The 25,901-nt window shown below is 61.5% G+C and overlaps 4 protein-coding genes across 10 annotated transcripts in view; 3 read left to right on the forward strand and 1 right to left on the reverse strand.

Annotated features, from left to right (window-relative positions):
* Positions 1–8, forward strand: part of spcs2 (signal peptidase complex subunit 2) — a 2,387-nt gene extending 2,379 nt beyond the window's left edge. The window contains exon 5 of the mRNA XM_088427709.1: positions 1–8. This exon is cut by the window's left edge and continues 199 nt beyond it. The gene's annotated coding sequence lies outside the window, so the exon portion shown is untranslated.
* Positions 9–821: 813 nt separating this feature from the next.
* On the forward strand, positions 822–8,868 carry abcg1 (ATP binding cassette subfamily G member 1). Of its 7 annotated transcripts, XM_088428143.1 has the most exons (15): positions 822–889; positions 1,171–1,393; positions 2,422–2,539; positions 2,994–3,126; positions 3,198–3,248; positions 3,327–3,472; positions 4,220–4,343; positions 4,417–4,531; positions 5,074–5,219; positions 5,295–5,393; positions 5,575–5,743; positions 5,818–5,918; positions 6,249–6,407; positions 6,545–6,663; positions 6,911–8,868. In XM_088428143.1, the coding sequence occupies exons 1-15, from the start codon at positions 827–829 to the stop codon at positions 7,137–7,139; spliced, it is 1,995 nt and encodes a 664-aa protein (XP_088284269.1). In that variant the 5' UTR covers positions 822–826; the 3' UTR covers positions 7,140–8,868. The 7 variants fall into 7 exon arrangements, with proteins under 7 accessions (XP_088284269.1, XP_088284268.1, XP_088284267.1 ...); XM_088428142.1 differs by having other exon boundaries at positions 5,074–5,393; XM_088428141.1 differs by having other exon boundaries at positions 5,295–5,743.
* Positions 7,964–17,353, forward strand: ano7 (anoctamin 7). Its single transcript, XM_088428146.1, is given in 24 exon segments — positions 7,964–8,107; positions 9,786–9,962; positions 10,097–10,154; positions 10,854–10,984; positions 11,076–11,183; positions 11,258–11,394; positions 11,573–11,630; positions 12,205–12,315; positions 12,381–12,546; positions 12,649–12,739; positions 12,819–12,915; positions 12,992–13,135; positions 13,212–13,349; positions 13,416–13,514; positions 14,461–14,575; positions 14,660–14,771; positions 14,883–14,937; positions 15,010–15,107; positions 15,229–15,380; positions 15,939–16,144; positions 16,218–16,360; positions 16,491–16,581; positions 16,704–16,823; positions 16,883–17,353. Coding segments are annotated over 23 exon segments (2,634 nt in total). The 5' UTR covers positions 7,964–8,107; positions 9,786–9,878; the 3' UTR covers positions 17,003–17,353.
* Positions 17,354–17,609: 256 nt separating this feature from the next.
* On the reverse strand, positions 17,610–25,783 carry ece2b (endothelin converting enzyme 2b). The gene is made up of 19 exons (XM_088428144.1): positions 25,511–25,783; positions 24,428–24,517; positions 24,234–24,369; positions 23,727–23,945; positions 22,977–23,101; positions 22,771–22,917; positions 22,641–22,706; positions 22,382–22,570; positions 21,793–21,935; positions 21,604–21,718; positions 20,906–21,016; positions 20,350–20,448; positions 20,207–20,284; positions 19,866–19,969; positions 19,015–19,125; positions 18,681–18,748; positions 18,428–18,618; positions 18,044–18,139; positions 17,610–17,959 (listed from the first exon to the last, which is right to left on the reverse strand). The coding sequence occupies exons 1-19, from the start codon at positions 25,541–25,543 to the stop codon at positions 17,783–17,785; spliced, it is 2,298 nt and encodes a 765-aa protein (XP_088284270.1). The 5' UTR covers positions 25,544–25,783; the 3' UTR covers positions 17,610–17,782.
* Between the last annotated feature and the right edge of the window lie 118 nt (positions 25,784–25,901).

Here is a 25,901-nt window from a genome sequence, read left to right on the forward strand (position 1 = left end):
CCGCCCGCCCCTGTCTTAACTTATTCCGAACGGACGCGGAACGACGCAAAAGCGGGATACGAAAAGTCGGGAGGATATTGAGGAGAAGACGTCGCGGTCTCGAGCCAAATCGAACTCGCGCGATCCTGAAAAGGAACTCGTTCCCAATCGACGGGGAACGATGTTAAAATACAATGCGAAAAGGAGAAAATGCTCTTCCTAAGTCTCGAGAATACCAGAGTAAGAAGTTGCGGTCTCGATCCAAATTGAATTTGCGCAATCCTGAAAAGTACCTGCGTCGTGAGGCGCGGAAGAAAAAGATGGGGCTTTACGGCCACTGCGTGCGCAACTCCGGAGCGGAAAAGAAGAAACGGCATCGCGGAGCCCTCCGCCGGCGCCAATGAGCGCTGCGTGCGCAACTCCGGAGCGGGAGAGAAGAAACGCCATCGCGGAGCCCTCCGCCGGCGCCAATGAGCGCTGCGTGCGCAACTCCGGAGCGGGAGAGAAGAAACGCCATCGCGGAGCCCTCTGCCGGCGCCTAATGCGCACCGTACGCAACTCTGGAGCGGAAGAAGAAAAGTGGCACGGGAGAGCTTGACGCGCGTGTGCTCGAAGTAATAAGTAAAGCATACGTTTTCCATTGCGCTTTTGCAGACCGATGAAAGACCCTCGACGACGGACGTTATTTATGCACTCGCGCATTCATACGCAAACTCACACGTTGCGCGGCCCGCTTAGAGCTTCGAGGAGGCGGGGCTCCTCCCACCCCACCTGCCCCCCCCCCCCCCCCCCCCCCCGCGCTCAGGCTCGCTCCGCGGCTCTGCGCTCACTCTGCCGCCGGCGTAGGATGGCTTGCCTGGTGGCGCTGCGGTCCGCTCACAACCCGGCCGCGGCCAACGCCGTCATCATGGTAGGACTCCAGCGTGCGCCGTGCGCCGCGGCCCGCCGATTTGTTCTGACCGCGTTTGTCATCAATCGGAATTGGAAAAAGTCAAGCGTCAACTCGCGAAAACGGCTTTCTGAAGAAGCCTCCGAGGGCGTCGGGAAGTTAGCTCCCAAAATCCAAACGTCCTTGGGTTTGAACAAGTTTCGGCGGTTCCTCGCTCACGAACGAAAGCTCCGGACTTGTCCGCGCGTCTTCGCTCGCCTGTCCCGCTTGTCTGTCCGCTCAGTCAGCTTCTGGACCGACAGAACACCAACGGGCCTCCGGACCTGCTGCTGGACCCGTCCTCGGCGTTCGTCTCGGAGGACCGCGCGGCGCAACGCCCGCCGCCCCGCGGGCGGCCCGAGATGGCGGAGGCGGGCCCGAGCGACTCTCAGAGGTTCCGGTCATTGCCGCGGAGGCCGGCCGTCGACATCCGCTTCCGAGACCTGGAGTACTCGGTCAGGGAAGGCCCGTGGTGGAGGAAGGGTGGTGAGGAAGCGCGTGCGGCGCTCGGATCCGCTTGGCGAGTCGTCCCGTGACGTCGCTTTGGACGGCTCGCCTGCCCCGTTCGACATTTGAATGCTCCGGAAGTCGGCCGAAGATTCGAGGGCGCCCTCCACCTCAGAGGAACGGGGAGTCCGAACCCACGTTCCGTGTGGACGCGCGCCGGCTCGAGGGGAGACTGGGCCACCGTGGGCGGAAGGAAAGCGCCGCCCGAGCGGCCGACGCGGAGTTCCGACCTAGACTAGAGTCGGTGGAGATAAAGATTGTCCGAGACCTCCGAGTATTTATCGGGCTTAGGGTTAGGGCGGCAGAGCGGCGGTCTCCCAGCCGAGAGGCTGCGGTTCCATCGGTTCCAAGCAAAACCATGTCCAAGTGTCCTCGAGCGAGACACCGATTGTTCCCGTTGTTGCGTCATCAGTAGGCGAACGACTAGTTAGCGTCAAGCGCTCTGAGTACCCAAGGTAGGAGGGCGCTATAGAGGTCAAAGTCCGTCATACTGGAGCAATGCCAGTTCAAGGACGGAGCGGGCGCAAAGAGCAGTTGAGGAAAGGTCATTGTGAGCTCCTTTAACGGGGGCCCCGTTTAGTCGCAAACGCCGACTAAAAGATCAGATGTACTTTGAGCGCGGGTAATCTGCTAATCCGCGTCTGCAAATAGCAGGAGATGGGCCAGATCGGACAAGTTAGCGGCGACACGCTAACAGCCGGCGTCGTTGATCTTCACACTATCTCGGGAAACGGAAGCGCGCGCGCCCGCAAAGAGTGGACCGAGAGGCCGCCACAACGGCCCCCCCCTTTTCTGGCCTCCGTTCTCTATGCGAGATCTGGCGCGCCGACGGGGCTCTCGGGGCCGCGCGGCTCGCGTTGCGCTGCGGTAACCTCGCAAGGAGGACGTTTAGTCTTCTCATCCCTTTGAATGGGCTTCAGCCTGTGTCAGTGCAAACCAACTTTCACCACGCTGTGGTTGAGCGCTCAACAAAAAGACTGAAAAAGCGGCCTTTGTCGTCTTCTCAGGTGACAAGACTTTGCTGAGGGGGATCTCAGGGAAGTTTGCCAGCGGAGAGCTGGTGGCCATCATGGGGCCCTCAGGGGCCGGGAAGTCCACCCTCATGAACATCCTGGCGGGCTACAGGTCAGCCACGACCACCTCCGTGTAGACCTCCGCTCGGGGGGGGGGGTTAAGTGGCGACCGCTCCGGGGAGGGCTGCGCCCGGATCGGCTCCAGGGAAGAAGGGGGAGATGGGGCGCTGGACGTCAGCCTGGCAGGAGATTACTGCGCTGCCGGGAGGGCAAGCAGGCGATTGACCTCAACGGGCGCCCTTCCAAAAAATACAAGTGGGGCATTGTTACACCCTTTTTGTTCCTGTCAGGATGCGACCAAGCAGCGGCCATTCAGTCTCCGCGCGCCCATTCAGGCTCCGCGCGCGCATTCGGGCTCCGCGCTTAGCGGCCGATCAACGGCAATTTCCGGCCCAAACCCGAGCGGGGGGTCCCCGCATATAAACGGGCCGACTTTCAAACGGCGAGCCAGGAAGCGCCCGCAAGACGGGACGCTTCCCCTCATGCTCGTGTTTTCGCCCTTCCAGGGAGACGGGAATGAAGGGTCAAATCCTGATCAACGGACGCCGGCGAGACCTGCGGTCCTTCCGCAAAGTTTCCTGTTACATTATGCAGGACGACATGCTGCTGCCTCACCTGACCGTGCGGGAAGCCATGATGGTAGCGCGCGCGAGCAAGCGAGCGAGCGAGCGCCACGGGCCGGCGCAGCCTCACCGCTGCCGGTTCCGCAGGTGTCGGCCAACCTGAAGCTTCGGGAGAAGCCGCGAGCTCGCGAGGAGAAGGTGACGGGGAGTCTCGGCCAGTCCCCGGCTCCGCACAAGCTTCTCTCTTGCGCTAACAAAGCGCTTGTGGCGCCTCAGGTGTGCCAGATCCTCATGGCTTTGGGCTTACTGGAACACGCCTCCGTCAGAACATCTCGCCTGTCAGGGGGGCAGAGGAAAAGATTGGCCATCGCCCTGGAGTTAGTCAACAACCCGCCCGTCATGTTCTTTGACGAACCCACCAGGTAAGCGCTCGCAAACAAAGCGAAGTGAAACGCCGGCTCGCTTGGGAAGCGGGCCGAACGGCGCTACGCTTTTTGCAGGCTCTGCGCATTTCCTGAATTGTACTTATCGTGGCGCCGTCATTCCGCACGGATGCTCGCCGCCGCCTCGCGAGAAGCGCCAACCGGAAGCAAAGCGCGCCGAGGAGACAGAACGTCCAAAGTTTGCTTTCGTTTCTCACCTCGGCCAAGCCGCGATTCTCAAGCGCTGGCCGACTCGGAGAGAGCGGACGTCTTTATCGGCCGGTTGAATGTAGCCGGCGAAAAAAGCGCCGCTCCGTCAACCGACGCGCGGCCTTTGGTTCATTGGAGATGAGATCTAATTGCCGCAGCGTAGCGAGCCACAAGGATAAATGGATCGGGAGGAGGTTCCCGCAGAAGTTTTCAAAAGTCACCGGCAACCTGAATGGCTTCCTTTGTAAATACCGGTCGGTCGCGCGTCTTGTAGGAGGGCCCGTGAGCCGATGGAGCGATTGTCCCGCCCTCGTGAACTTTCACGTCGATCGGGCAGCTCGCGGGAGCAGCGCGTTCCTGACGCCGGCGGGAACGAGGCGCAGCTCTGTGAGGGAGCCCGCCGAGGGAAGCGTCGTAATAGTCGAGGAGTCCGCCGTAGATCCGTGCGCGGACGAGCTTCTCCTGGTCCGGCCGGACCCCCGGCACTCTAATGCGTGTGCCTGTGCGTGCATGGGTGCGTGTGCGTGCGCGTGCCAGCGGTCTGGACAGTTCTTCGTGTTTCCAGGTAGTGTCGCTGTTGAAGGCCCTGGCGCGCGGCGGCCGCACGGTCATTTGCACCATCCACCAACCCAGCGCCAAACTCTTTGAACTCTTCAACAAGGTGCGCGCTCCAAAGACGTCCCGGGCTCACTGAGGCATCGCGCACGAGGCCAACGTGCGCCTTTGCGTTGCAGCTCTACGTACTGAGTCAAGGTCAGTGCATCTACCGGGGAAGCGTGGCGGATCTGGTTCCGTACCTCGGGGACCTGGGACTCAACTGCCCCACCTACCACAACCCCGCCGACTTCGGTAATCGTTCCTCCTCAGCACTTCTTGCGTCAGCGGACGCCGTACTTGGAGACCGCGCAAAAACCTCTCCACAAAACCTCTTTGGGAGCGCGGCCTCCGGTCGGGAGGCTACGGAAAGCTTCCGACACCCGACCCGGGGCGTTCTCGGCTGAGGACCAAGGATACGTGGCCGCTAGAAGTGCTCCACGCTATCGTTTGCCGTCCACGGGGACATGGGCAGGCACGATTGTCTTGGACCTTGTTCCGGCTCGAAGCGCCCCGTTACGTCTCGTCACGAGGATGAAAGTTTGGCTCGTTTCTTGCGCTGTCCATCTCCGGAAGAAAAACTTGAAGTGCGTTCCTCAGCGATTGCGCTTTTGTTTCCTCGTACCCAAATTGCCGGAAAGACTAAGCAAAGCCTCAAATCCGGCCACTCCAACGGGGAGGTAGCGTCCTTTCAAATTTGTACTTGTAAGCGATAGGGGATCCCGGGGCGCAACTGGCAACTCCAGCTTTTATTTCATCCTGACGATCGCCGTACTAACATTGACAACCCCGATCAGTGATGGAGGTGGCGTCGGGGGAGTACGGGGACCACACGGGGAGCCTGGTTCGAGCGGCGAGGGACAGCCGACCGGAAGGAGACGCCGGCAGAGACCCCGACCTCGATCCCGGACCTCGCCGGCTCGAGCGGCGGGGAGCCGACGAGGTGAGAGAGAGCGAGCCGGCGAGGGGAGAGAGCGCGCCGGTCCGGCCCTTTGTCGCTCATCCGCCTGCCCGTCAGGAGCGCCGGTCCGAAGGCTGTCGCGGCTTCTCGGCCAGCTTCCCGGTCCAGTTCCACATCCTGTTGCGCAGAACCTTTCTCGGCATCCTTCGGGACTCGGTGAGGGGACCCGGCGCGCAAAATTGCGGCCGCGCGGGTCCGACGGTCAGAGCCCGTTTCTATTTGAAGATGGAAACGCGTCAACGGGAGGAAGCCTTCTTATACGGCTGGCGGCAGTCCCGCGAGCGCTCATACCGTACGGGTCCTTTTTATTCCTGCCGGCGCTCGTCTTCCTGGCCAGGTGCTGACCCACCTGCGGGCGTCGTCGCACGTGGGCATCGGGGTCCTGATCGGCCTCCTGTACCTGGGCGTCGGCAACGAGGCCAAGAAGGTCCTCAGCAACACGGGCTTCCTCTTCTTCTCCATGCTGTTCCTGATGTTCGCCGCCCTCATGCCCACCGTGCTCACTTGTGCGCGTTGGCGCCGGCGGCGCTCGTTCGGGACGCGCCGGCGCCATCTTTCCACGCCGTCTTTCTTGCCGCAGTTCCTCTGGAGATGGCCGTCTTCCTGAGGGAACACCTCAACTACTGGTACAGCCTGAAGGCCTTCTACTTGGCCAAGACCACGGCCGACGTCCCCTTCCAGGTGGAGTAGCTCCTCTCGGCATGGACGTAGCGGCCGTCGCGGCCCTTCCGCCGCAAGGAAAGCCACGTGAACGGAGGGCGGCCAGATTTGCCAGCGGGGTCCTGGGGCGCGCTCGTACCGCCCGTGAATTTGCTACGTCAGCTCGGCGCAGGGAGAAAAATGGCTCACCGCTCCTTTCCTTTGTTAAGATTTGTTCCGACGCTTGCCAGATTCCCATCGTTCCCCAAATTTAGGCGTAGCGCCAAAAGGCCCGCCTCTGCTTGTTCGTGGCGCTCGGACCGGGCAGGAATCCATGTCGTTGACGTGTTTGCGTCTACCGCCGGTGTGCAGGTTGTCTTCCCGGCGTTGTACTGCAGTATTGTGTACTGGATGACATCTCAGCCCGCGGACGCCACCCGCTACTTCCTCTTCCTTTCGCTGGGGGTCATGACCTCGCTGGTGGCTCAGAGTCTCGGACTCCTGATTGGAGCGGCCTCCACATCCTTGCAGGTGCTTTCGATTGGTCGGGAGCTCCTTTCAAAAACACGACCCGATCCACAGGACCGGAAGAAGTTGTTTGAAAAATAAAAAGATTGCTGCCGCACAAAAAGACGTGCCTTCGAAATAAGACTGTCTTCTCATTGCAGGTGGCCACGTTTGTGGGGCCGGTGACGGCCATTCCCGTCCTCCTGTTTTCCGGCTTCTTCGTGAGCTTCGACACCATTCCCTGGTACCTCCAGTGGATGTCCTACATCTCTTACGTCAGGTACGCCATACCGGGCCTTCATTTTGAATTCGGAAGCGGGTTGACCGGCTCAATCTTTCCCGCCCGCGAAGAAACCAGTAGTCGTAATGGGAACGGTTCGCGTCCGGGCCCAACCCTGTCGGCGGCCAGTTCACACGATCGCGTGCCCGCACGTGGCCTGGAAAGCGGGCCGGCGCGTGGACCGCCCAAAGCCGGCCGGCTCCGAAGCCGGCTGCGCCGTTCGAGTCCGGGTTTGCTGCTCTTTCAGGTACGGATTCGAGGGCGTCATCCTGTCCATCTACGGTCTTCATCGAGAGGACCTCCACTGCGATCGCGCGGAGACCTGCCATTTTCAGAAGTCGGACGCCATCCTCAGAGAGTTAGACATGAAGGACGCCGAGCTCTACCTGGACTTTGCGGCGCTTGCCGTTTTCTTCTTGGCGCTGCGCCTACTGGCTTATTTTGTCCTGAGGTATAAGATCCGAGCAGAGAGGTAGAGCCAAACCTGCCGGGACTGAGAAATGAAGTGAAATGGCCAAGACGGAGAGGTAGAACCGGACGGAAGCGGGCCGATCGAACCGAGGGGTAGAAACAGAGCGCGGGGAGAGAGCGCTAGGACCGCAGGTAGGACACGACCGACGTGAAGACTAGCGTAGAGCCCTCTGGGCTGACCGAGCAAGACCGAACGGGAGCAAAGGCCGACGCTACTTTCAGAGTAAGAGAGGCAGCGACTTCAGCGGATACTTGCAGACGCAAGAGCGCAAGAAAGAACTCCTTTCAGAATCGGTGCCGTAAGGACCTAGCGTATTGCCAACGGGTAAGCCGAGCGAGTCCCCCGAGCCCGCCGCGACGCACGGCAGACCGCCCCGAGCGCAAAGTTCTCGCCGAGCGCAAAATCCGACAAATTCAAATAAAACGAGTTTTAAAGGGACGCTTTCAGAACGCGCCGGATATGACGGGGACGCTACGACAGGAGGATAAAACACGACGTTTCATTTCGTCGGTGAAATAGATGCTGCAGCGAGACTTGCGGGCGCATCTTCCCCTGATGGAGCCTCCCGCCAACGGCGGCGTGTCATGTCGCGTTGGCGCCGACGTCAACGTGCGCGCGTCTCTTTGAAAAAGGGGCTTTGTGTGGCGCGGGGCCGCCATCTCAGCCGCCGGCTTTGCAAGACTTTCGCGCTCGAAGCGTTTCCTGGTTCGAGACAGCAGGGGGTGCCATTCACTCGCACCCTTTCTCCGACGGGCTGGGGCTTCTGGAAAAGGAAAGCAGCTTGAGCTCCACCCATTACACAAACGCTCACACGGAGACACACGCACAAGCAGATGTTTGCGCCTAACTGCCAAGGTGTGAACATTCACCAGCCACTGACCAAAACGTTTTGGGACACGGAGCCAAGGACACTCGAGGACTTGTCAGGGTTGCCGAACGCGAAGACGCAGATACTCGAGGACGGGCGCACGGGTAAGTTTGGTCGTAAAAGCCCACGTGACGGCGCTCGCGACCAACAGCCAAGTTTGTTCCGTCGGACGCGGTCTCAGCCAAGCGCTTCGACGTCGCCTAATCTGGGTGACGGTCCAACCCGGATGCCGGTACTGCCGGTGGTCCTCGTGAATCCCGGCCTAACCGGAGCCCCGAAGAGGGGGCGGGGCGCGGGGGGTGGACGACTTGGATGGCGGCCGCTTTACCCCGCCCGCGTCCCCATCCTTTCGCGGCCTTTGCGACCTCGGAAGCGTCCGGCCTCGCGCCAACTTACCTTTGTGAGCCCTTGGAGGCCGTGCCCGCGCGTGGCCCGGGCCGTGCCCGCCTGTGCCGCGCGCTACTTAAAATCTCAAACTCTTTCTCGAAAATCTATGTTTGGTCTCCGTCAACAACTTAGGAGCGCTCGTTTCGAGTTCTTTGTCACTCGGACGTCAAACATCTAAACGAAACATGATGATGCCCATCTGCAATTGGCTGTCGAAACCGAGTTGAGTTGGACAGTACGGCGAGCCCCCGTGTCACCAGATGAATCCGTTCCGCGGTTGGGGCTCGGAAGGCGAATCCACCGGATGGCGGGAAATCCAAACCTGTGTTCAATCGCTAACGCCATTAGAACCCCAGGTACAAACCATCAACATTTGTCATATTACTATTCCGTACCAAAATGGTATAAAAAGTGTTACGTATACATAATATTCACGTATACAATCAGAAAACATCATAAATAAAAATGATAAAAAGGATTTGTTTACCTTTGAGTGGTGCTTGTTATTCCCATATTCCCTAGTGAGGGTAGCCTTAGCTAGGCTGGACTTCTTGGTATTTCTTGATTATCTCAAGCTTCGCTTGTGTACGAATCGTCTTCTTATGTCTCTCTTTGACATCGCCAGCAATCTAGGGAGCCATGGCTAACCTTTTCAACTTTGAATTGAGCAGTAAAATGCACTCGAAATGCAGTTTTGTTTACCATTCCGCCATTTTGAGACGAGTGAGGCCAACCAATAGCAGACCGGCATCTCCGTCACGTGAAGGCAGCAGAAAATAAGTGCAATTACCTAAAAACGCCTGCAGATAGAGACAAAACAACACAAATGCAGCCAACCCCCTAAGGTCATGACAGTTGTTTTTGTCACAAAACCGGGAAAATACCATAAAGGGGGACGAAAGAACTCAGTATTCCACGTCGCAACAAGAAAAAAAACCTAAACCAGGGACGCTGTAACACGGGGTCCACTAATTGGAAAAGCACGCGCCTGCCGAAACCTTACCGGGGTCGGTGCGGACCCGCAGACAGATCGGCTCCACCCCCACGACCCCTGGGGAAAATGCACACAATATGCCAGTTCGCCAACAGAAGGTCGGACCAAGCGATATACAGTCAGTTTTTCCTGCTGATTTGTTTGCTTGTTTTTTCTTTCTTTTATTTTGATTTGTATTTTTTTCGCCCTTAACTGCAACACTTAGGCCAAGCGTTCGTAAATATGAGACCAGACCAAATCAATCACGCCTTTCTCACGCTGAGCCCAGGAGATGCAGGGGGGCCGGACCGGCTCCCTCAGCCGGGCTGCCTGGGGAGCGCGCGCCATCCGCCTCCCTCAGGGGCGGCCCAGGCGTTTCCACGTGCCTCTCGCGTAACCCTGTGCCTGTTCACCCTCCGTAGTCAGTCCGGACGCCGGTCTGAAAGCGGAGCGCGTCCGACCGCGCGCCGCAGCGGAATCGCCGAGAGAGTCGCTCCAGTGTGTGTTTTGGGACGATGAAGATGCGAGGGGACCGGGAGGCGAACGCTCTAATCGCCATGGAAGTCAAGCCAGACCTCCGCTACGGGACCCTCGCCACGGTAACGTTTCAGGGTGTCATTTCTTGGAACGACGACAGCCGGAAGCCAACCGCACGCTCGCGAGAAGAAATGTCGACGTTGAAGGTCATGGGGAAAAAAAATCTTGTCCTGACTCCACTGTGTATGCTTCCCAGAATGCCACCGCATCGCCGCGGGACAAGAACACGTTCAGCGACGGGTCGACTCGCGTGGGTGAGTCACATACGCGTTCGTGTCAATATTAGCTTAGCAAACAGGTGTGACTTCCTCAGTGTTTGACAAGACACAGAGTCAGGAGAAACAGCAGGCAAAAGGCTCCAAACTACCACACGGGCTCGCGGCGACGCAGGTCCCAAACCAACGGCCCGAACAAGTCCGAGGAGGGAATACGTCCAGTCCTACTCTTCCTTCCCAGTGACCCTTGTGGCTAATTTGGTCCACTTGCCGACGCGCTCCCCACCGCTTACGGGACAGGAAGGGATGGCGCCGCACCCTAACCCTAACCCTAACCCTCTTCGCGCCCTCGTGGAGTCGTCCCGCAAATGTTGAGAAGGCGATGCCCGCCGCGCACGTCCTTTTGGCGGAGGACGGCACCCGGGCCACGAAAGGTCAACGGGCTGGTGCAGAAGAAAAAAAAAGAGAGCGCTTTGAGCGCAAAGCTTAGCTAGATTTCAGCGTAGCTCTCGCTCGGCTCGGATCTGGTGCCTCGCGCGCTCAAGTTAATCCGCGCGCACCCGAGTCACAGTGTTCACGTCAAGCCCGCCTTGTGGCTGTTAGCGTACATTGGAAATGTCTCGCCTTAGAATCCGGGCCGTTTTCTCGCTACGTAAGTCCCGACGATGACCCGTCCCCGGACCTTTCTTTTAATGCCGTCGGCAAACATTTTCTGTCTGGCGGACGCCGTCTATCCAGATTTTGTTCTGGCGTGGGAGGAGCCTCACGATCCCAACGCGGAGGACAACGAAGCCTTAAACTCCGGTCGCAGCAAGTGGAGGGAAACATTCCTGAAGAAACTGAGATTCTCGGGACTCCTTTTGGAAAAGGTGAAGCCGACCGCGCGAGTTCACAGCCGAAGGCCGGACGCCCCATAACTCGTCGTCTCCGTCTTGTTGCGCTCGCTCCTCCGCTCTCCAGCGGGACGTGGTCCAGACCAAGACCAGGATCCACTTCGTCCTCTTGAGCGCCCCCTGGAGCGTCCTCTGCTACTACGCCGAGGAAATCAGTTTGCGTGTCCCCCTGCAGGTGAAAGCCGGGCACAAGCGGAGGGACGGGCGCACGTTTCCTTGTTATCTTCTGACCTATCCCCTGACCCGCAGGTGGTCAACACGTCCTACGTCAACTGGTCGGCTAGCGTGCTTCGGTACCTGGCGCTGCCCAACCCGCTGGCGCAGGACGTTCCCAATCCACCACCCGATTTTTACACCTGCCAGTTCAGGACCAACAAGCTGGAGAGGTCGGGCTCCCGCGCCAAACGCCTCTCGGGTCGCGAGCAAAGTCAGAGCGCAGCCTAGTGCAGGACCCGGGACGGAAGTCAGGATAGCGGTCGGAAAAGGAATCTGAACGACCGGTGACTCGTGGGATATTTGCGGTTTCATCGCGCGCGCGCGCGTGTGTGTGTGTGTGTGTTTCAGGTTTCTGGGTTGTGAGGACAAAGAAACGTTCTTCAAGACGACTCAGAGGCATCAAGTAGTGAGTTGCTGTGTTTGCACCCGAGAGAAACATCCTGATTGTGCTGCTGACCCAACGACTTCAGGATGTTTCAGTCAGCGGGCGGATGAGACTCCACCTACTCTGCAAACGTGGAGAGTAGCGGAAAGCACGTGCTCAGGCCCGCGCCCTAAGTCCTAAGGTGGCCATGTCCAAAGTCGCTCCCTGCATATTTTGGAGGTTTCTGTCCTCTTTGGGCACGTCCTAAGGCCTCGACCAGTCTTGTATGATTGGCTTCACGTTTGTCGTGCGCTCCCTCGCTCCGTTGTTGCCCGCACGTCAGCAAATATTTGGATATTAGGCGAGGCGTGGTCTGCGCTTCGGCTTTCGCGAGAGCCTTCGTGGCTCGGCGGTGCGAGGCATGGCCAAAAACAGCCCGGACACTGACCCCACTGAGCCCCCAGGGTCCCCGTTGACTCGCGTGGCCGTCGCAGGAAACCATCTCGTTGCCCACGGGCTGTTTTTAGACGGGCACGGGCAAGCGCGCGTCCGCGCACGCGTCAGCCTGATCTTAACTTAGCGCCGCGGCTTGAGACAGTGCACGCGTGTCCCGTAGCTGTACGAGATCCTGGCTCGAACCCCTTACGGCTCGGTGTCCAAAGGCGAGGTGGGAATCGACCGTCTGCTGAGCGAGCAGGTCTTCGCGTCGGCGTATCCGCTCCACGAGGTCGGCGACGAGCCGGAGGCACTCGGAGCCGCCGCGCCCGCCGCTAAAAGGTGTCTTTCCTCCAGGGCGGATTCCGGCCGCCGGAAACCTCGCTTCCCGTCGAGACTCTGGGTCTCAGGCAAATCCTGTACGCGTACTGGGCTCAGTGGTCCTGCTGGGCTCACTACCAACCTCTGGATCACATCAGGGAGTACTTTGGGGAGAAGATAGCGCTTTACTTCGCATGGCTCGGTAGGGTTAACCCTAACCCTAACCCGGTAGCGACAAAAACCAGACGTGAACGTGTCCCCGGATGTTTCCGCGCGAATCGAAGAGATGTTTCCATGGTAACAGGGTTCTACACGGGCTGGTTGGTGCCAGCCTCCCTCGTCGGGACTTTGGTCTTCCTGACCGGTTTTTGGCTAATGGCCACGGATGTTCCGGCGTGAGTTTTGACAAGCCCGTCCTCTTTGCAAACTTCATGCAGTTCGCTCACTTGCGCCTACGCGCCTGCGGGCTTGCAGGAAGGAGCTGTGCAACAGTGGCGACCGCTTTGTAATGTGTCCAATCTGCAACATCTGCTCCTACTGGAATTACTCCAGCATCTGCGTCACATTCAAGGTTCTGCTCATCCGGCCGGCCGTTCCTTCGTCCGTCTTACTGACGACCGTTCGCTCGTCCGGCGGCTCGCCCGTAGGCGGGTATCCTTTTCGACAACGGGGGAACGGTCTTTCTGAGCGTCTTCATGTCTTTGTGGGCCGTCACTTTCTTGGAGTACTGGAAGAGAACATGCTCATCTCTGTCCCACCGCTGGGACTGCACCGATTTCCAGGACATAGAGGTACTGTACCCTTCGGCCCCTTTCCCCGGCAAAGGGGGCACCCAAAAGCGGTAGCGGCGCCGACCCTTTTCGCCAGGAGCGGCCGCGACCCGAGTTCACGGCCATGGCGCCCATGACCACGAGGAACCCTCTGACGGGCGCAGAGGAGCCCTACTTCCCGGAGAAGAAGCGCCTTAACCGAGTGCTGACCGGCTGCATGATCGTCGTCGTCATGGTGAGGCTCGGGCGTCTCGGGAAGGCCGACGGGCTTGGCGCCGTCGTTCAACTGCGCCGCTTGCAGGTAGCGGTCGTCCTGATGTTCCTCATCGCCATCATCTTGTATCGCTCCATCCTGAGTATCGTCATCTCCAAGTCCAAGCTCAGCTTCTTCATTTTCTCCGTGAGAGTCGTTTTATGATCATTTCAGACCGTGCGCGCCGTATAACAACTTTTGTGGGGGAAAAAAAAGTACGTGGTTTTTGTGAGACCGATCTCGTTTGACCCATTTCGGCTCTGATCCGCATGGTCTCGGTCGCCGTCGATTGCCAGTATGGCGGCGGTCCGCTAGCAAAAATTGTCCTCCGTCACGCATTTATCTTACGCGCTTATTACAGCCGCGTCGGTAAAGCACGACATGCGCACGCGCGCAACCTTGTCGTCGTTTAGGCGTTTGCGTCCTAATGGAAGAATCGAGCCGTTACCATGGTGAAATCGGGTCGACGGCAAAAAGAATGGGAGTCGCTCCGAGTTGAGTATTCCGGATGGATTCGATCGTCAACAAACGGTCCTACTTTTCGTTCCGCGTCCCGTGTAAAAAGGATGCCAGAGTACATGAAATTTTTAAAAAAATTGATATTCTTTGGGTCACATATCACGACGATTTACATGATTTAGTTTTTATTCTACGCGGTCTGCCTTGCCGCGCGTGAATATACGCCGCGTTGCGTCTGCGAGGTTTATCATGGCTCGGTAAGGGGAACTGCAGTCGTTAATAAGGGAAGCGGCCGGCCCAGGTTGGCGGCTATGCGTTTCCCTTCCCGGTTAGAAATCCAGCCACTCCAAAAACTCCTACTTGATAAGAAATCGCCTTTCCGGTTGCGACAAATGCAAGGTTCCGTCATTTCTTTGCATATTTTTTCACCGCGGTACGCTTAAGAGAGCGTCCTTCAGGTAGGCCCTTTAACCTTTTGTTATAGTTCCTCCCGATTTTGCTGCCGCTAGGCCACGGCGATGCCCGATTTTAACCCTACCGCACAAAGGACCCGTTTTGGGACGGGTCGTTAAAGGGCGGAAAGGCGGAGGCGGCTCGGGACCGCTTCCCTGAGGGACTCGCCGTCTGCTTTTAGGCCGCTCGGATCGCCAGTCTGACGGGATCAGATCTTGGCCGCTCGATCGCCTTCTGATCGGATCCATCTATCCCTGATCTGGTGTCTCGTGTTTACATATCCCTGGCGCGCATCAGTCGCTCGCGGCTCGCACGCAACTCTTTGAAGACGTTTGCCGGACGGCGAACCTGACGCGCCTTTGCGTGTGTTTGCGTGTCAGAGATGCATCGCACTCAGACGAAATACGAAGATATGTTCATCCTCAAAGTGTTCGTGTTTCAGTTCGTCAACTTCTACTCGTCCCCGGTGTACATCGCCTTCTTCAAAGGCCGGTGAGACACGCGCCCTTTGCTTTTGTTTCCGGGCCTTGCGGGAAGGCCGGAAAAGAACGCGACCGGGAATTTGTTCTCGGCGTGACGACCCCCCCGACTTTGGGTCCGCAGATTCGTCGGCCACCCCGGGAATTACGTCACGCTTTTCGGAGTGCGCAACGAAGACGTGAGTGCCGCCGCCGCCGCCGCCGCCGCCTGCCGCGGCTCAGCTTAAAAGTGCCCGCGCTTGCGACGGCAGTGCGGCGCGGGCGGCTGCCTCATCGAGTTGGCTCAGGAGCTGCTTGTCATCATGGTGGGGAAGCAACTCATCAACAACGTCCAGGAATTCGTGTGGCCGTAAGCTCTCGCCCGGTCCCCGCCGAGGAACGGTGACGAGCCGTCGTTCGGCATCCGCGCCTCGCCATCGGTCCCGGGGCGCGGCCGCCTCCTTTCCCGGTTCCCGGCTTTGTCGCAGCAGGAAGCTGAGGGCGTGGTGGCGAAAGAGGAAGCGACGCGGCGAGGCCAAGGATCCGGAAGAGCGGGACGGAGCGGAGCGGGACGTTTGTCCCTGGGAGGCCGACTACCAGCTCCTGCTCTGCGAAGGGCTCTTCAGCGAGTACCTGGAGATGGGTGAGCGGCGGGGAGGGCGGGACTCCGCTTAGACCTCGTACGCCGATTTGGACTTTCTCGGCCAAATCTTCAGAAAGACTTCCCGAGACTTTGGGCGTGAGACGTGGACTGGCTGTGCTGCGCGCCACTGTTAGGACAGCTTGCGGGTCAGAGCAAAAGAAAAAGAAGAGAAAGAGTACTGGCGCGTCAGGCCGCCGGCTCCGCTTCGCGCCCGGCACGCTCACGAACTCCGTTTTGCTGCCGGGCCGTCGGCGTGACGAGTCCTGTCTCTTTGCTCCGCGAGCGGTTAAAGCGCCGGCGCGCCGCCATGGCCAAGACAAGCGAGCGGCCCGAGACCATGATCCGGATTCGTGCAAAATTGGGAGGGTACCGCGCCTAGCCCGAGACGCGACGGCGTCGCGGGCTGCTCGCCGGCGACGTGCCGTCCCGGCCCCGCGCCGTCCCGGCCCCGCCTCGCACGGCGCAAGCTGACCGCGCAGGCCGACCGCAACGCGCCGGGTCGAGACTTCCTTCATCTCCGCCGCACGCGTCTCCCTCCTTCCCGCCTGTGCTTTTCAGTCATTCAGTTCGGTTTCATCACCATCTTCGTGGCGGCGTGCCCTTTGGCTCCTCTCTTCGCTCTCATCAACAACTGGGTGGAAATCCGTTTGGACGCTCAGAAGTTTGTGACGGAATATCGGCGACCGGTGGCGGAGCGGGCGCAGGACATCGGCATCTGGCTGGACATCCTGCAGTTCATCGCGTACACGGCCGTCCTGGGGAACGTACGGGCCGAGGGCGCCCCCGGACGCCGCCGCCCGCCGACCCGGGACTTTCAGTCTGGGTTTTGCCCCGCAGGCCTTCCTGATCGCGTTTACCTCGTCCTTCCTGCCCCGCCTTTACTACCGCTACACCCGGGAGCCCGACCTGAGCGGCTTCATCAACTTCACCCTGGCCACGTCGCCGCACGACCGCGGCCCGGAGCGCAGACTCACCTGCAGGCGAGAAGCCGACGGAAGAACAAACGCGGGAAGCGGAAGCACTCGGAAAACTCCGTTTGCGACCCTCGACCTTTTGGCTCGGGTACCGCGCGGTAGAACGCGGGCCACCTGACCTCGCGCTCTTCCTCAGGTACCGCGGCCTGAGGGACCAAAACGGTCGGTACCTGCCCGAATATTTTCACCTGTTGGCCGTACGGCTCGGCTTCGTCATCATCTTTGAGGTCGGCGTCCGCCGGTCCCGGACCCGCGCGTCCTTTGTCTCGGCGGGCGCCGTTCGCGTTCCCGAAGCGCGCGGCCGGCATTAACCGGGCGCTCGCCCCGACGCCGTTTGCTCCCTCCCCAGCACGTGGTTTTCGTCATCGGCCGCCTGATCGACGCCATGGTTCCCGACATCCCGGAGGAGGTGGAGCTCAAGATGAAGAGGGAGCACTACATGGCCAAGGAAGCCCTGGCCGAGAACCAGGTAGGACGGCGGCGGCCGGGACGCCGGGCGGCTCGGCCCACGCCCGCTTTGCTTTGCAGGCTCTGGGCAGGGCCATGATCCCCACGCGGACCGCCGATTGGTCCGGCGCGCCCCGCCGCCGCAAATCCGGGCCTTCGCCGCCCGGCGAGGAAGCGGAGGAGCCGCCGGGGAGCCGCTGAGGACCTTTCCCGGGACGCCGTCGGAGACGGGGCCTCTTCCGCCGCTCGGGCCGCGACGGAAAGACTCTCCGGATCTCGGCCGTCGTCGAGCCCGCCCTCCCGCGGGATGCCGTACCGCCGAGGGGATGCTTATTCCGTACGTGCCGGGTTTCAGCTGACGCGGCCCGCGCCAATAATATGAGTGGAGGCCGCCCCCGCCCCAAGCCAAAGTTCGAGCCGGAGCCTCTCCTACCGCTGGGAAATTGGAAGTAGGCCTTCTTCCTGTTGAACGTGCGGCGGCTAGCCTTTCGGTCGGCTTTTGCCGGCGCGGAGGCAAATGCGACAACGGCAATATGATCCTTTTCAAAATGCCTTTTGGCGTCTGTAGATTTGCTGGGGCCGTCGTTGCGCGCGGCGGGGGCTTGCGGCCGGATTGAACGGCCTCGCGTTTTTTCGCCCTGCGAAACATCCGTGCGTGAAGAGGACAAAGGGGGCGCATGAAAATGCCAAGCGCTAGGCAAAATGGCCGCCTACTTCCTGCGGACTCCCCCTCTGACCGCGTCTCGATTTTCACGGCGGCGTGTTTTGCTTTGATTCTTGGAAATCCAGCAGAATTTTGCTCTGCGTCTCCCTTTCGAGCGTTTTATTTCACCCGGCGACATGGCAAACGTCTGTTCCGGTTACCGCGGCGACAAAAGGACACGGGCCACGGGAAGTCACCGCGACGGACAGTTCTTTTGCGTCGTCGTCGCCGCGATGTCGTCCAAGAGTGAGGTGAAATCCAAAGGCCGAGCCGGAGGTCTACCAGACCTCGCAGCGCCCGCCGGGGTTCATGGGGCTTCCCGGCGGGCACCGGAAATGGCGGCTGAATTGCGGCGAGTTGCTGAGCGTGCCGATGACGCGGTAGCGGGGCGGACTGTGCGGGTCGGTCACCAAACCCTCGTGGGCGCTCTCCGGCGTCCTGACGGAGCACCACACCTGCGAGGCAGGCGCGGCGCCCTCTTTTGAGAAGGTCGCCCCCGTCGGACCCCGTCGGACCCCGTCGGCCGGCCCGGCTCTCACCTGCGCGAAGCCGACGAAGAAGAGCTGCTCGTTGGTCAGGTTGAGGGCGGGAAGCCTTTCCTCCTCGCCGTTCTTGCGGACCCACATCTGGTACGCCTGGACACAAGGGCGGGCGCCACGGGGGGCCTTTCGGTCAAGTTTTTCCGAGGGGAGCGTTTTTCCCGCGTGAGCTCACGGGCTCATTGGGAAAAAGTTTGGGTTCGTTTCAAAACGCAAACCTATTTATTATCGCCGCGGCATTTGAAAGGCGCTTTGTGAAACCGTCCAATGGTTTGGACGGCCGCCGGCAATTTGACGGAGCTGTGGGTGGACGCCGCGGGACCATGAACCTTCGGATGTCCCGGGTTTTTGTTTTTTTCCCTGCGTCCGGACGGCGGGACTGACATTGTAGGCGGCCTTGAGGCCCCCGTTGTCGGCGATGTTCTCCCCGAGCGTCTGCTTGCCGTTGACGCGCTCGGAGTTGACGGCGTATCGGTCGTACTGCTCCACCATGCACTGGGTCCTCCGCCGGAAGGCCTCCACCGACGAGTTGCGCCACCACGGCTTCAGGTTGCCCTCCTTGTCGTACTCGCGCCCTGCGGGGCGAGCGGCCGGCGTCAGCGGCGCCCCGCCGGCCCGCCGGCCCGGGGCCGCTTACCTTGGTCGTCGAAGGCGTGCGTCAGCTCGTGTCCCATCACCACCCCGATTCCGCCGAAGTTCAGAGCCCTGCGCCGCAAACGCGAGCGGGGGAGCGCTAAAGCAAAACGAAGCGGCGCTTCGCCCCCCCGCCCGCCCGCCGGCCTATCGCACAGCGACCCCCGACCCGAAGCGCACGCGGGGGTGAGCGCCCCTGTCGCGAGAGGGACGTGAGCGGCGGGGGCGGACCGGGCCCCCCCCGATGGCGTGAATTTTTTCCGCCCGCCCTCAGGATGGAGGACGGGGGACGGGTCGCCGCGCAAAAGGCCGATGGCGAGCGCGCGCCGGCCACTGACTTGGGATGGTCCCGGGCGTAGAACGGCGCTTGCAGGATTCCGGCGGGGAATACGATCCCGTTCTTAGTGGGCATGTAGTAGGCGTTGACCGTGGGCGGCGTCATGCTCCACCTGCGAGGACACGGGGCACGGCCTCACTGCCGCGTTGCCTCGGGGCCCATCGGAGCGAGCGGCGGCGCGCGGCTGCTTAGCGCCCGCCGTTCCAAAAACGCGTGTCAAGCTGAGCGCAAGCCTCGGCGTTAGCTCCGCCGTTGGATCCGGCCCGCACGTCCGGTTTGGAACAAAGTCGAGATCGGACGAGACCGTATGGGGCGTAAAGTGAAAATAGGGGTGACGAGCTCATTATCCCATAGATGTGTGCTATTTTGTGCTATTTTGTGTGCTATCAAGACATCCGCGCTTCAAGAGGGAGAAAACAAATCACCTCTTGTCACGTCATTGACATGATTTGTTTATGAATCGCAAAAGAACCGTAACGGCTTGAATGTCCCGCTCAAAAAAAATCGCCGCGACCGCGCTCGTTTTCGCTGCTCGAAACTTTGGAAGAAAATGCTAAACGCTCTCTCTATGCGGGTAAAACGATCATCGGGTAGAAAAACCCGTGTCGACAGCGGTTCCGTTTCTCCGGCCCCCGCGGAGAAACGGAACGGCAGATTTTTGCCGGGGCTCGGCCCCTGCCTTCCGCCCGGAAGGGATTCTCGGGATCCTCGGGAGCGGTCGGCTCCACGCTCGGCTCTCTCCCGGTCCCCGTTCCCTTCTTCCGGTCTTTTCCCGACTGAGGGGCCGCGCGGACTCGAGCGCGCCGGGCGCCGCGCGCGACATGAAGATGTGCGGCGTGCGTGTCTCCTGACTGGTCTTTGTTGGGAGTTTTCCTGAGTTGGTCGGCCATGACCCGCGAGGAGAAGTTGTAGAAGTTCAGCATGTTCTGGAAGAAGCTTTCTTCGGAGACGTCGTACTGAAAGACAGGCACGGCGAGCGCTTTTTCAAAGGCGGGCCGGCGGGCGCCGGGCGAGGCGGCTTCCCGAAATGGGGCGGGGGCTCCCTCCCTCCCAAACTCCGGCTCAAAGTGTTCGCGTCCTCGGGGACGAGCTCGGGGATGAACGGGGGGACGAACGGACGAACGGCTTTCCCCCGCCTTCGGATGGGGACGCCCGGCGAGATCGGAGCGCGGACGTCTCCGCGGCAAACTCACCCCCTCGTAAACGTCGTCCAGTTCCTTGGCGTCCAGGATGAATTCCGGGAATCCGATCATGTCGTAGATGGCGTCCGCCTGACGGCGGCGCGCGCAACAGCGTGGGCGTCACGGCGCCGGCTCCTCGCGTGCGCTCGCCGCACCTTTTCTTTAGCCGCCCGTTTGGTGTCGTCGTCCATCCAGCCGAGTTGCTCCAAAGCTCGCTTGAACGCGGCCCGGATCTCGTCGATCATCTCCTCGGCCTGCCGGGGGGGCGCAAAGCCACACGTCGCCGTCCCCTCCCCGAAAATCCAAAAAGGGCAAAAAAAGTCACTCGTTCTTTTCGACGGCGAGACCTTTTCTGTGGGCGCGGGAAAACGTGTGCGGAGGGAAAAAATAGGCCTTCGAACGTGACTCGTTTCTAAACGACATTGCCGTATGTTGCCATCCTATTGGCGGTAAGCCCTAGCGAACGGATGGACGGACGGACGGACGGACGGACGGACGGACGGACGGACGGACGGACAGACAGACAGACAGACAGACAGACAGACAGACAGACAGGCAGACAGACAGATCATCCGTCCATCCAGACATCAGCCGCGTCATCTCCGCATCAAGTCCGAGGTCAGTCAGCACAAAGGCTCGGGATCGGAAGCCGATGACGTTCGCGCGGGAGAAAAGAACGAGTGACTTGTTGGGTGGGCGGCGCTGACTCACGACGTCTTTGCTGTGTTTGTCGAAGGTGGCCTTGACGAAGAGCGCCCCCAGCGCGAAGCCCAGCGTGTCGTCCGTGTTCCCGATGCACGTCTGCCAGCGCGGCGCGCACGACTGCGGGCGCGGCCGCCGTTAGCCGGTCCGGGGCGCGGGGGGCGGAGCCGGCTCGCGGCCCGCCTCGAATCCCGTGAGTAACGCCTAAGCCCAGCCTTACGAGGGGCGCCCCCGCCGATTTGCCGCCCGCTCCATCCGCGGAACCAACGGAACCGTTCCTCTTCCGCCCGGCCGCTTTGACGGCGTCTCCCGCTCGGCTCGCGTCGCCGTCTCGGCTCGGTTCGGAAGCGCTTTGGCGGCCCGGCGTATGAAACGGTACCGCGACCGGGACTTCGTTTGAGCGCGTGTTTGAGCGCGTGTTTGAGCGCGTGTTTGAGCGCGTGTTTGAGCGCGTGTTTGAGCGCGGGTTTGAGCGCGGGTTTGAGCGCGGGTTTGAGCGCGCGTCAGCCGGCTAACGAGCGCGCTCTTTGGGTCGGAAGCCATCGGTCAAAGGCAAAAGGCTTCCTTCCTTAGCTTCGCGCTTAGCTCGGAGGCCTTTCCAAGCGGCGGGCGTTATTCACGGGATTTGACGTCGGTGCCGCGCGGTCCGACCGGGACTCCGGAGCTCCTCCCCGGTTTAGGAAAGCGGCGGAGTAGAGCTCGCGTACCTTCTTGGTGCCGTAGAGACTTTCCAGTAGTTTATCCTGAGCGTTTTCGAAACGCTGATCCAGATTGGACGCGCTCTTCTGAACCAGCGTCCAAATCATGTAGTTGTTCAGCAAGCTACGCGCACACATTTTCAAACGGCCGCCGGACCAATCGTCCGCCGCGAGGAGGCGACGGCCGGACCCGCTCACCTGCGCTCCGTCCCGTTGATGAGTTGGGAGACTTGCTGCAGATATTCCCGCGCGTAGAGCACCACCGGTTCGCTGTCGTTGAGCTCCAGCGGCGACAAGCAGGACGACAGCAAGTCCAGCCAGTCCACGGCCGGAGCCAGCGTCTGCGCGCGCCGGCGGCCGGCGACGCGGCCACATCGTCATCGTCGCGGTCATCGTCCTCTCCCTCCTTCTCCGCCACCTCATGCGCACGCGCGAGCTCGCCCGGGCGGCGCGCGCGACCAAAAGTCGTGGGCCGCCTCGCGCAATCAACTCGACTCCCCCGAACGCATTTGAGCGATGGCCTGACTCCACGAGGGGCGCCTCACCCTAACCCGGACTTTATCGAGGAACCAAAACGGGGAGTTTAAAGCCCGGTGCCCAGAGGCCGAACGGGGAAAAAATAACGCCTCTGTCGGACTTCCTGCCCTCCAGCGGAGGCTCGGCGTATTGTTGCGCCAGTTCCCAAACCTGGCAGCGGATCCGGGTCGGCAGGCGACGGGGGCCTTTTTTGCGGGGCGGAGGCGGCGGAGGTGAAAACCCGAAGCCCAGGCGGCGGGGGCCTCCTCACCTGTAGCTCGGCGACGGTGACCTTGTGGTAGATCTTCTCTTCGTCTCGCCGCTGGTCCTGCGGGACGGTGATGTTGGCCAGCTGCGTCTCAAAGTCCACAATCTGACGCATCTGCTCCAGCGCTGACGCCCGCGAGCCTCCGAGCAGGGTGCCCAGCTCCACCATGTAGTCCAAATACGCCTGCAGCACCTGCGCCGACCGGCGCTTAGCGCGCCAAAAGGCCGCGTGCGCACCCTAACCCTAACCCTAACCCGCTCACCTTGTCGTCGGCCGTCTTGTTCAGGTAATAGTCCCGGGACGGCAGGAAGAGCCCCGATTGGTCCACCTGAGGGGGAGCGGTGAAATCGAGCGGCGGCGCCAGCGCCGGCGGGGTCGCTCGCCGGCCTAACCTGGATGACGTTGCTGTTTGAGTTCTTGGGGTCGGTGCCGACGGCCACGCTGAAGAAGGGCTGCGCCCGGTACGGTCCCGACACCAGCTTCAGCACCTCCATGAAGTTGTCCTTGTCCCACGCTCCCGTCAGGTTCCAGCCTCCCACCTGAGCGCACGGCCGTCGCTGAAAGCCGCCGCCGCTCCGCAAATCGCTCGTCCTCTTACCCTGGCGATGAGGTCCACCAGCGGCTGGGCGCCCAGGTCCTGGATCTTCTGCGTGTTGAGGCAAGACAGGTAGTAGGACTGCGTCTTCTTCTCGGCCTCGCTGCTGCCATTGAAGGTGCCGTTCTCTGAACGGGAAATGGGAAATGGGCGGAGCGCTCGCGTGGCCTCGCCGCTCCTTCTTTCCACTTGAAGCCGGAAGGCCCGACCGCGGAGTTCCCCTGCTCGCTCCTCGCAAAGGCGAGGGACTGCCCGTTGGAACGGCGTGAAGGAAACCGTGCCGCGCCATCCCGTCGGGCGCCGCTGACGGGCGGGGCGGTCCGCCGACCGATCGGCCGCTAACTCGTCGAGGAAACGAGCGACGATCCGGATCCGTCCACCAAACCGACCGCCGCGGCGCTTAGACCTTTGTCTTTTTTCGGCGCGTTTTAATTTTGGCTTCTGTCGGGGGGGATTCAAAACCCCGGGCCGCCGCGTGGAGGGTTAGCGTCAGGGGTCAGTAAGGGGTCAGTAAGGTCGCCCTGACCGAGGCCGGAGCGTCGTTCCGTACTGTCGGCGGGATTAAAGATCGCCCCCCCCCCCCTTCGACCGGAAGCAAAAGATATTCCGGGCGAAGTGAGCGGCCGGCCAAATTAGCCGAGCGACTCCCGGGCGAGTCGTCGAGCGGGCGAGCGAGGACGGCGGAGCGGAGGAGCGGACGGACCCGAACGGGACCGGTCCGCAGTTGAGGAAGAGGCCTCGGGCCGCGCTCACCCAGCAGGTGTTTGAGGAGCGCCTGGTTCTGCTCCCAGATGCTGTTGAAGGTGGACCAGCGCGAGCGGCCGTCCGGGAGCGGGTTCTTGCGCATCCAGCCGCCGCAGGCAAACTGGTAGAAGTCGTGGCAGGGGTCGGCGCCGCGGTCCATGGCCTCCACCATCTGGCTGGCCACCTTCACGCACGCCTCTGTCAGACACAGGCCGCCGCCGCCGCCGACTGGACGCCGGGACGGGCGCCGCAGATCAGGGGGAGGGCCGGACGCGGTACGCCCCGGCCCGCCCCGGCCCGCCCCGGCCCGGCCCGGTTTGAGCGCGCGTGCGGCTTCCGAGTAGCGCAGTGCCGGTGCGCACTCGGGTGCTCACTCCCAAGGCCGGTCCGGGGTGAACGACCGCGCCTTGGGTCCTAACGCCTTTTTTTTTCACTGCGCGCCCGCTCACCACCCGCCCCTTAAGGACGTCTGTAAATAGCTTGGAAGTCCGCTCCGCGGTCGCCGGACTCTCTCACCCGGACCCGGAGCCAGCGCGAGGACCAGCAGGCAAGCCGTCAGGGCCAGCAGGCTGAGAAGCAGCAGGACGCCCAGCAGAAGCTCCATCCTGGTTCTTCTGGCCAGCAGCTCCGTGCCGGTCTTGGCGAAGCCCACCTGAGGGAGGGCGCGGGGTCAGAGCGCATCCGCCGCCGCCATCCGCGCGGTCACGGACCTCCGGCCCGTCGGGGGACGAGGGGGCCTCGGCCGCCGCCGTGTCCGACGCTTCGTCCTCTTCCAGCGTGGCTCGCTTGTAGCTGGACATCTGCCCGGCGCAGACGGGAAGGCTGCGGGTCGGTCGGCTTCTCCGCGCTCGCTCTTCGCGGGGGGATCGGGAAGGCGGCGTTCGGCGAGACCCGCGCCGCTCAACGGGCGGCTGAGATCTTTGGCGGGGCCGGCCCGGGCGCCGGGTTTATTCGAAAGGGGCCGGCGGAAAGGCTCCCCGGCGGAAAGGCTCCCCCGGCGTCACCTTTCTCGTGTCGGATACGGGGGGGAAAGTTGTTCCACCCCCGGTGGCGCGCGTGACGCGGCTACGGAAACGCAGGCGAAGGGCGACGGCCGCGACGGCGAGGGACGCTCGTTTCTTTTGTTCTCGCGGAACTTGGGTGGGCGCCTTAAGACAGGAAGTCGGAGAGCCCCGGACAGGAAACTCACAGGCTCGACCCCGAACGCGCGCACGCGCCTCGCTAAACAAACACGGCTAATGAACTTGTTTGCCGAATTAAGATGAGCGATAGCTGCGGGCAGCGCCCCTCCCATCCCTCTCACGCACACACACAAAACACATGCCCAAATTTGACTAAGCTAAGCTCATAAAGAGTCGGTCAAAGCAAAATGATTGGCATGTGCAGTGGGCGTGGGCGTGCCCCCCCCCCCCCCCCACGCACAAATTTCACTGAACAAACTAGGCTCATAAACAGTGGCATGTGCAGGGCGTGTGCCCCCCCCCCCCCCAACACACACGCACGCTCGAGTTGCGACCAGGACGCTGATGAGAACGAGACTCGGCAGAGAAAAGAAAAAAAAATCGCGGCGGTTAGCCCGATTGCTAGCACGCCTGACAAAGGTCAGCTGATGGTGACGTGACGTCATCCTAGACCCCACAAGTCGAGCTCGGAGCGCCGGTTGCCACGGTGACGGCTCGGTGACGTCACCCCTCCAAACCTTCCCGCACTTGTTTCGCGGGTGACGTCACGCGGCAGGCGAGCTGCGCGATGACTGACAGCTCGTCCGAGGGCGCGCGCGTGCGCGTACTCACCGTGTTGCGGAGGTCCTGCAGCGCGACGCTCATGGTGGAGCCGAGCCGAGCCGCGCCGCGCCGAGCAGAGCCGGCAGAGCGAGCGAGCGAGGGAGGGAGCGAGGGAGGCAGAGCGCTACCGACCGCAGCTCCGTAGACCCATCCTCCGTGTGCGCGCGCGCGCGCGAGCGCGACCGCCCGCCCGCGTCCTCCTCTTTTCGCTCGGCTCGACGTCAACGGCCCCGCCCGCCTCCTCTTCCTCTCGCAAACAAACACACCCGGGCCGGCAGGCCGACCGGCCGGCAGACACGCTCTCTGACGTCATCCGTGGCGTCGCTACGCAGGCTCCGCCCAGCCCACCGCTTTGCACAAACGTGCCCCCCCCCCCCCCCCCCCCCCCCCCCCCTCAGGC

The sequence above is a fragment of the Hippichthys cyanospilos genome, chromosome 11 (genome assembly GCF_059441005.1).
Source record: "Hippichthys cyanospilos isolate Australia breed blue-spotted pipefish chromosome 11, RoL_Hcya_1.0, whole genome shotgun sequence".
Classification (NCBI taxonomy): domain Eukaryota; kingdom Metazoa; phylum Chordata; class Actinopteri; order Syngnathiformes; family Syngnathidae; genus Hippichthys; species Hippichthys cyanospilos.